The following is a 9,495-nucleotide window of genomic DNA, read 5'->3' as shown; positions in this document are numbered from 1 at the left end:
CAGGCTTCCTCTCACCTGCTGCCTGTGAGCTGCTCCCCGGCTCCAGCACTCCTTCACCTCCATCTGGGAGGAAATGAGCCACCCTCCAGGATCGGAGCGTGGCCAGATTCTGCCCGAGGAGGGAGGGAGGGGTAGTGCCTGCACACCGGCGCGGCTCTGGAGCCTCTCCAAGGCCAGCAGCAGGTTTGCTGAGCCACCACCCTGCTGGGGAATGCACCTGCCCGGGCGAGAGGTGAGGGCTCGCAGCCTACCCGCCCTGCTGGCTGCGCCGCTCTGGGCAGGGGAGCACCTGCTTCTTGGCAGGCTGCTGCTGGAGGAAGGGAAGAGATTCTCTCCGTGAGCTCCTTCATCGGCTCAATCCTGTGGAAGGAAAGGCAGGAAAAAGCCTTGGTGCCAGGCTGGAGCGAGGAACAGAGCTGGGCTGTGGTGTGCGAGCAGCGTCTGCCGTAGGTGAGTGAACGCTGCGCCCCGGGAGCAGAGCGGCTGTGGGAAGGGCTGCACATCAGCAGTAGCTGCTGAAGGCTTGGGGGCTGCTCCAGACATACTAAAGACATCCTGCCTCTCGCCTCCACACAGCTCTTCTTCACACCATCATGTTTCCTTTGTGTACATAAGGCTCAGGAATGTCTTACTTTGGGACTTCCAGACTTCCCTCAGCAGAGGTGCATCAGGATGGGCTCTGTGTGCTTGGGATGATGGGTGCCTGTTAACACCTACAGAGGAAGGGGAATACAAACCTATCTAGACTTCTGTCAAAAGCAGTTGCATGCTGACCCTGTTAGAACAAGCCCCCTGCCCCCCACCCCAGGCTTGGCGAAGGGAAGGGACGCTCTGCCATCACCCAGGGCTTCCCTAAGGCTCCCCGAATGATGTCTGGTGCCAGAAGGTGCTGCTGGGACAGATGCTTGTTTCTGGGAAAGCATTATTCCTCTGGCAGGGCAGAGAGAGTGGGCTCTTCCCAGAGATATAGATTAGACGGCATGGGTTTCCCTGGATTTTGAGCAGCCCTGAAAGGAGGAGCACTGGGAATTGGTGATTGATGTAGCAGCCAAAGGAATGTGGATCTCTTGCTAGGATTTCGGGTGACTGACAGGTGCCACGTCAAAGCCCCATTACTCCCATTCCCTGCAGGTTCCTCTGTCCCTACTCTTGAGTTCCCAGTAGAGAGGGGACCTCCTCACATGTCCCAGGGCAGTGGCATCGCTGCACCTGGGGCCACAGATGGACCTTGACACAATGACTTCAGAGCTTCTCATTTGTATACTGGCAGTAATTCAGGCATAAAACAAGGTATGTGAGTTTTATTCTCTTTGAGCCTGCTAGGGAGTTAGAATACAATATGCTTAGGAAGCATTTCTTTACCCAGAGGGTTGTCAAACACTGGAACAGGCTTCCTAGAAAGGAATTCAGGCAATTCAACTTAGGTGATCATTGTAGTTCCCTTCCAACTTATACACAAAATGACAAAATAGAACAGACAGTTTCATTTGGAAAGGATCTACAACAATTCAGGGCTGACCAAGTTAAAACATGTTGTTAAGGGCATTGTCCAAATGCTTTGTAAACACTGACAGGCTTGGGACATCCACCTCCTCTCTAGGAAGCCTGTTCCAGTGTTTGACAACCCTCTCAGTAAAGAAATGCTTCCTAAAGTACTGGAAGTTGGAAAAATTACATGAAAGGATAGGAAAATATGTATGTCTATTCTGGACTAGAGGTTTCTGTGAGGCACTGAGTGGTGGCAAGTCCATCTCAAACAGGCTATTGCCAGACCTGGCCAAGAAGCAAATAAGCTACGATGTACTGGAGAAGCAGGGGAAGGAGATGACCTGTATCTGTTTGAGATTGAGATTGTGAGGCTCTGTTGGCTCTCATCTAGTTTGCTCATGTAAATCATTCTATGCATTGTTATTTTACAGAAAACCTTGCACTCTCCCAGTCCCCATGATGCTCACAAAGTTCACATAGCTTCATAAAACCCTTCCAAGACTGGAAGCACTGCAGGAGCCTGTCCCTCTTGCAGGCTTCCCCTCCTGAATGCTGTGGGTAAGCAACATCTCATGGTGTACCCTGGGTTTGGAGAGAGAAGTGAGGAGTATTTCAACAGAGGAGTTGTCCATGGCTCTGAAATGAAAGTGTTAATTAACACACAGTCCATTGTCCATCTATCAGATAGTCTGACATCAAAAGTCTCTAAGTAAATAAATAAATGCATATGACAGTCACAGGCAGTCAGAAGGCCTGTGTCTCCTGCACCTGCAGCCAGGAGTGGCCAGAAACCAGTTGATGGTGACCCTCAATTCCCAGTTAAACGTTGTCAGAGTGTGGGGGGCAGGGGGAGAAACCAAACAACACAATGAAAAAGGAAAGCATGAACATTTTGTTTTCCTGCATTCCTTTCCTGTTCTTCCTCCCCAGCTGCCAGCCAGCAGTGGGGAAGGACAGGCTGTCAAATTTTTCCTGACACACGACCTTTGGTCAGGAAGCATTGTGTGTCTGGGCTGATCCTCTCCTCCTCTTTCGCTTCATACAAAGACAGGAGCACTGAAGGTGCTGGGTTCAGTAGTAAGTAAACAGTAGAGATTCACTACCCATGATACACTTTGTCAAATGCTCTAATGTGATGGACTAACTGGCTTAAGGTCTCAAAGGGTCTGTATTATGGTCTAGCCCAGACCAGTGAGACCAGATGGCCCAAGGAATAGCTACAGAAGGGACAACTGCTGTGGAAAGGCTGCCCTCTGTCATGGCAGAGCAGGGATCCACATCCCTTCCTTTCCCTCCATCTGATCTGGGCAAACTGATGTGCTGCATATTGCCAGGAAAACAGATCAGCAAAGTTGCTGCGAGATCTTGTTTCATCCTTTCTCCGAGGAGCGGTGGGTGACAGCCCAGGACAAGGCTGCTTTGAATTAACATGTAGACAGATGTTTCAGAAGAGGATGGGAGGCAGTGCACCCTTGTTGAAAAATAGGAAACTGTAGATAGATCTGAGGGAAAAACCTAATTTGTGGTGTGGATGGTTAAGCACTGGAATGATCCCAGAGAGGCTGTGGATCCTCCATCCTTGGCAATATCCAGCACCTGAGTGGATGGGGCCCTGAGCTACTCAGTCTGACTTTGAGGTTAACTCTGCTTTAAGCAAGTGGATGGAGCAGGTGACTTCACCAAGTCCCATCCCACCTGGACTCTTCTGTGATTCTAATAGTAAAAATACTGTTATTAGTGGCACAAACCCTCACAGTCTAGATAAGCAAGTGTGGATGCTTATGGAGCAAAAGATTATAGTCCCAGAACATTTTCAACCAGACCAAAAGAAACTTGGAGGCACACTTCAGTTGAAGCCTGTGCTTCTCCAAACCATTTGCTTAACAGAGGGTAACATAACACTAGGAAACATGTGCCTGTAGAGGTTACAGCTTATTTTGCTCTGCAGCCAGATCCTCTGACAGTTTTGTCTTGCACCCTGACCTTCTTCTGAGCAAATAAAAATTAAAATGGTTAAATGTTAAAAGCTAACACAAGAATGCAGTGCTGTAGCTGTAGCTTGATGCTTGGTCTCATTTTCCCTCCCTGTGGTTTGTGCTGTTGTGGTTTCTTTGCTTACTGTTTGACTCACAACTTGTGTGTGCAACTTGGGTCAAGCAGCAGAAGGCCACAGACTTTGCACTTCTCCAAGCTTTCTGTTTTCATAGCTGAAAATCTCGATTTAATCTACAAACCTGTTATCTACTAGACTCACCCATTGCTGGTAAGGAGGAGATAAGGCACCTCTGTGCTTGGAGAAGGAAAGGGGGGAGGAAGTAGTGCTTAGCACAGAGCTGGTTCACGTAGGCTGGGGAAATGTCTCCAGGCTCAATGTCTTCTCACCCTTCTCCTTTGAAAGTGCTCCATGGCACCCTCTCCCTCTCAGGGACCTGTGTCCTAGGCACATGCCCTCAGCACCAAGTGTCTGTCATCTCAAATCCAAGTAGATCCCAGCAGGCACAAACCAGCATACTCAAACACAGCTTTCTTTTTTCCTCTCTAATTGACACTTTCTGAGCCACAGACCTCCCATGGACCTTCAGGCAAGTGGAGCCTGGCATTCTGTCCCCCAGCCAGCTCCCTGCCCTGGCAATTGAAGCCCCAGCAGCTGTGCAGGGGGATAGCACAGCTCCCTCGGCACGGTGGGTCCCAGGCCCATAAACCCGCTGTGCTTACAGACTTGCCGACCTGCTGCCAGCTGGCAGCGGCTGGAGCCACGTCCAAAGTGACCTCATGCTCCATCCCACCCAGGGAGTGACTCAGGAGGAGCTTGGCCTGACACTGTCTGGCGGTGTCTGGTTCTGGCACTCCCACACACTATTGTCTTCGCTCTCCCGTTCCCAGTGGAGGGGGGTTCGGTGGCATCGCCGTGAGGGGATGCAGTCTGTGGGGACTATCTGAGGACAGGGAGAGCTGTTCTGTGGGAGGAAAGGTGCCTGGTGTGTGCAGAGCTGCCATGCGTGGAGGCCACAAACCGTCCCCACCCGTCTGTAGACGGGTGAGTCCCTGCAGAGGCCCTGCACGGTGCGGAGCAGGGCACGAAGCCCAACAGGATGTGTTTGGCACGGGCTGACGGGCTCCTGGACAGACAGTTCTAGCAGGCAGGGTGCTGCCTGCCTGTCCCCCACCCGGGAGCAGTGATGCAGCTCGGGCAGAGGGGATCTTGCATCTGTTCCTGTCCCCGCCACAGCCCCTCTGCAGGACTCTGAGCAGCTTGTGTGTGGATGCCCGTGATGGCCAAGAGTGCATCATCCTGCCTGGGAGGCGACTAGAGAGGCAGTTTGTGTGTCCCCCATGGTCTGCCCCATGTCTCCAGGGGTCAGCCATACCTGAGATGCTCCCACGCTGTCCCCCAAGCACCTCTCCTTGCTTCAGGCACCAGCTCTGCTGGAAGGTCCCTCTGGTGCTGTGGGATCAGACAGAGCACTCGCATCCTGGGGTGGGACATCATGTGAGGGAAACATAAGTGGTTTCCACTCAGTGTAAAACTGTACCCAGAGAAGCATTGAGGGGGGCCAGGGTGCTGTGGGGGTGATGAGCCCAAGAAGCTGGGCTGTGGGCTGAGAGAGGGAACTTTGCCAAGGGGAGCCCAGCTCAACATAGTACCCCAGAGCCTGCCTGCACCCTGCAGCCACCACTGTCCTTCCCCTGCCCCTCTCCAGTGCAGGGAAGTACTTCAAGGACCAGCAGAGATAGAGCAAAACTGCAGGGTGCCAAGTCCTAGCTGTCTGGGGACTCTTTGGAGGGAAGTGCTGAGGCCACTGAAGGTGTAACAGTCGTATCTTTGTAGGGAACTTGGGAGGGGGAACCACTGGTGGCACAGGAAGAGAGAACATGCAGCAAGGTAGAGAACATGCAGCACAGGTAGAGAACATGCAGCAAGAGCAGCTCTTGCTCTTCCAGCAACTGGACTGGAAGGGTTAAGCCCCGGGCCTGACCCCCACCTCCTGCTGTCCTTCTGGGCAGCAGAGACAGTTGGTGACAAGAGGCTGATGCTGATGAGGGAGCATGTGAAGCCTGAGCTGTGAATGGGGCTTTATCCCAGGAGGGACCTGCCTCTGCTCCATCCCTGCCCTGCTGCCAGCACCAGCTGCAGGCAGAGTCCTGTGGGCAGCGACGTGTCAGTAGCTTCTGAGCAGGGCACAGGAGGCTGGGGAGGCAGAGGAACTCACTTGCCCTTGGGGCAGGCTGGGGTCCCCCCCGCAGCGTGTGGAAGTCTCCTGGGAAGACATGGTGGCTGATCTATGCTCCAACTGCAGGGGGCTTTTGTGAGGGAGGCAGAGGAAGGTCTGCAGGCTAGCCTGTGGCAACCAAGGCCCAAGGTTTGGCAGGGGTGGTTTGGTTCAGGGGAGCAGGGTCTCTAATGATCTCTTCTTGACTCTTTCAGATGAAAGACACAGGAAAGGAAGAACATAGCCCTGGTTGCTCCCTTATAGTGCTGCTCTGGGAATGTTCCACCATGCCCTGCAGCCCTGCCAGGGATGTGGGCTCAGCACCAGCACATGGACCATAGCTTTCCAGGTGAGACTGCTGCAGAAGGGAGCTCCACCAGGCTCCAAAGAATGAGACAGAAGCATCCTTGCATGGGAAATGCAACCACCTTTGCGACCACCGGTGCCTTGACCTTCCACGTCACCGTAAGCGTGTAGATTCATCCGTGCAACCAGCCCACCGTGCCCTCCTCTCCAGCCACTCACCATGCCAGAGCTGGCAGAGCTGAGCACCCCCCGCACCCCTGCGGATGCGGACCACATCCAGAGGAACATCTTGGAGGAGCACGTGGAGCTCTGGTGGTTCCAGGACCCCAAGAAGTCCATCCTGTGCTATGGGGTGGCTGTGGTGCTGATCCTGGCCTGTGGCATCGGCGGCATCATCCTGCTGTACAGCACCAGCAGCCGGTCTGGGGAGTGGCGGCTGGCGGTGGGCACCACGCTCTGCCTCCTGGCCCTGCTCGTGCTACTGAAGCAGCTGCTGAGCTCTGCAATCCAGGACATGAACTGCATCCGCAGCCGGGATCAGATCGAGCTGCTGAAGAGCGGTGGGTTCTCGGACTGCCTGGTGCTGCTGCTCAGCTCCCTGGTGCTGCTGGTGTGTGGGGTGGTGCTCACCATCCTCTCCAGCACCACCATGCAGCTCAGCCCCGCACGGCCGCTGGCCAGCATGTTCACCAGTGGGGTTATCCTCCTGACTGCCGGCAGCGCCATCCTCCTCTGCCTGCTGCTCTACCTGCTCTGCACCTCCTGCCGCCAGGCTGCTCCTCGCAGCCTGGAGACCGGCGACATCCGCGTCTTCACCATCTCCGGCCGCCTCGCTGCAAACAGGCGGCTTCCTCCCACCTCCAGCATGGCCAACCTGATCTGAGCCTTGGCCGTGCCCGAGCCTCGCTGGACACGGCCCGTCGGCAGGGGTTGTGCCGGCCGTTCCTGAAGGAAGGGTGAGCGTTGCGATGTGCCTTGCGCTTCTTTAGGAGAGGACTGGCGTTTGCTTTGCCCCACAGGGGGCTGAGGCAGAGCTGGGGCTCGGGGTGCCTGCCCGGACCCAGGGCCCTGCCGTGCTGGGAGTGCAGCGCTGGCCTGGTTGGTGCAAAGCGTCCATCAGCAGTGGCTGCCTGCCCAGCCGGGAGCCCTGTCACTGGGTTAAGGTCAGCCTGTCCTGTTAGCCCAGGGACCCCAGGACTTGGTTCCTGCAGTTCCTGGAGCTGTATCATGTACTCTTCTGGCAGGAGAGGCTGTGAGCACGAGTGGCTGTGCTCTGTGCAGAGCCAGCAGCTGCTGAGCCAGGCAGAGCTCAGGCAGCGGAGGAAGGACGGGCAATATCCCGTGTGCCAGCGCGCACCCGCGCAGGCAGCGGGAGCTCGAGGGGAGCTGTGGCTGCAGGGGCTGCTCCCCAGGAAGCATTTTGGTGTCTGTGAGAGCGAGCATGGGATTTGTGTGTTTGTGCCAGAGCCCCAGCATGGCTGCACCTCCCATGACACGCTGTTCAGGTTTGCAATGCCAGGATCTATTCAAGTGTTAGATTTCTGCAGACCGCCGTCTTCCACGGGTATCGAAGAGTGATCAAAGGGTGTTAGTGTCGGGGCCCTGATGGGTTATCTGTGCTGGACTGTGGGCTGGGGCTCTGTTATCACACCAGCATGCTCCAGCCATGTGAGCCACTAAGAGCAAGGTGCAGTTGCTGAGGGATGGTGATGGGATGCCTGTATTTCGGGGCAGGGACTACTGCCCTGCAGGAGCAGTGTGAGGGGGGAGAGCTGTTGCCCTCCAAAAGGAGTTTCCTGAGCACAGGCACCTCTGTGACTGCACTGCAGCTCATCCTATTCTGTACAAGTCCCCTCACTGTTTCTGTCTCCCAAGTGCTGCAGCTGCTGTGGGGCATAAAAGGTCTTCTGCTACAATTTGGGCCTTACTTGGAGCTTTTGGGGTCGTTTAACTCTACAAGGTGTCTATCATCAAGGTGTCTTTCCCAGAGGCAGGCTAATAACTCACCCCTGGGAGCTTTTCCTATGACTTCAAGCTAATTTACCTGTCAAAATTCTCATTTCCTCCATAAACCCATGAATCATTTCACTACCCTTTGAATAGACACAGATCCTATCCTAGTGAAGGTGCTGCAGCACTACCTTCTCTTCTTCTCCTTTTTCTTCTCCTCCTTCTTCTTCTCCTTCTTCTTCTTCTTCCTATTTGTTCCCATCCCTCCCTGGTACCTGAGCTGCTCTGCCACAACCATTATTTCCACCTATTATTTGCTAAGTCCCCTCTGTAATGAAACAAGACTGAGCATATTTTGGTGCCTGGTAGCAAATTTATTTGGAAGGGGACAGTAGCTCAATCCCTTAGTAACAGAACAAATCACTGTCCTTGGAGGCAGTGTCAGAGTTCAGCATCAGTGAACCACACCAGGTATATGCTGGACAATGAGGACTTCATCCCTTCACAGTTCTCGACCACACCATCCCCAGTGCACTCAGGGGGCATGAGGGCACTTCTGTATTCATCTGCTCTTGCTCTGCTCCTGCTGGCTTTCCTTCCCTTGAAGACTTTCCATGTTTTTCCCAAAGTATGGGAACAATTTTGTCTTTTCTTTCTGGATCTTTCTTCTTTCTACATTTTCTCCTGCCACTTTTACATCATCTGTAGATTTTATTAAACTGCTGTTTCCTCCTCTCTCTGCATCACTTCCCTTAATCTGCCCAAGAGTTCAGAGGGTGTTACTAAGCTCAGGTCCTTCTGTGCTAAATCCTCTGCAAAGCAGAGACATCCTTCCCTCCAGGCTATTTGACCCCATAAGCTGCAGAGACCCTCTGTGTGGATGCAGGGAGGGACAGGCCAGAGCCAGACGGTTTTACACCATCACTGTTGCTGCTGCTCTGCACATCTGTGTTGGTGCACTTGCAGTTGTGCCAGGCTGTGTGGCCTATGCCTGCAGCAGTGCTTTAACCAGCTCCCCCAACCTGCACGTGTGGGCAGGCACAGCTGCCTGCATGCCAGCGTGAATCCTCCCCTCCAAGCGTGCCCCAACTGCCCACAAATCGTGCCAGAAAAGGATGCTCACGGGCCATGTCAGCAACCTGAGGAAGTGATAGGTGAGCACGGTCTGTCCCCAAACATGGGGGTTTGGGACTCTGGCTGCCCAGTCACTGACTCCCCTCTGCAGCAGTGGTACTGGTTTGCTCCTTCCTTGGATGGTTCCTGTGTTGTGTGTGGAAATACACATAATAAAGTTGCTACAGAAGTTGACCATGTTGAAGACTGATCCTTGAGTGAAGGCCTCTTTGGAGAGCAGGAGGTAGCAGGGCTGTGCAGAACTGGCCTCTGCTCAAACTGAGCCCAGGGCAGAAATCATGACAGCTCAGGCTGCCTCCTGCAGCTGTGGTTTCAGCTCATCAGCTACTTTAGCAATTCCACCCCAGCCTCCCAAATGCATGTACTTATTCCTGACAAACAATTCTTGTCTCTGGATGTGTGTGCA

At 54.0% G+C, this 9,495-nt stretch overlaps 1 protein-coding gene across 1 annotated transcript; it reads left to right on the top strand.

Moving 5' to 3' along the window:
* The first annotated feature begins 270 nt into the window (after positions 1-270).
* Positions 271-6,888, top strand: TMEM125 (transmembrane protein 125). Its single transcript, XM_010209648.2, has 2 exons — positions 271-450; positions 5,915-6,888. The coding sequence occupies exon 2, from the start codon at positions 6,226-6,228 to the stop codon at positions 6,886-6,888; it is 663 nt and encodes a 220-aa protein (XP_010207950.2). The 5' UTR covers positions 271-450; positions 5,915-6,225.
* Positions 6,889-9,495: the final 2,607 nt, after the last annotated feature.

The sequence above is a fragment of the Colius striatus genome, chromosome 10, assembly GCF_028858725.1.
Source record: "Colius striatus isolate bColStr4 chromosome 10, bColStr4.1.hap1, whole genome shotgun sequence".
Lineage (NCBI taxonomy): Eukaryota > Metazoa > Chordata > Aves > Coliiformes > Coliidae > Colius > Colius striatus.
Note: the sequence above shows the minus strand (reverse complement) of the source record. Positions and strands in the feature narration are given on the sequence as shown.

What these genes read in the sequence shown, in the direction of transcription:
- TMEM125 (XM_010209648.2), top strand. Translation starts at nt 6,226, where the DNA reads ATGCCAGAGCTGGCAGAGCTGAGCACCCCCCGCACCCCTGCGGATGCG.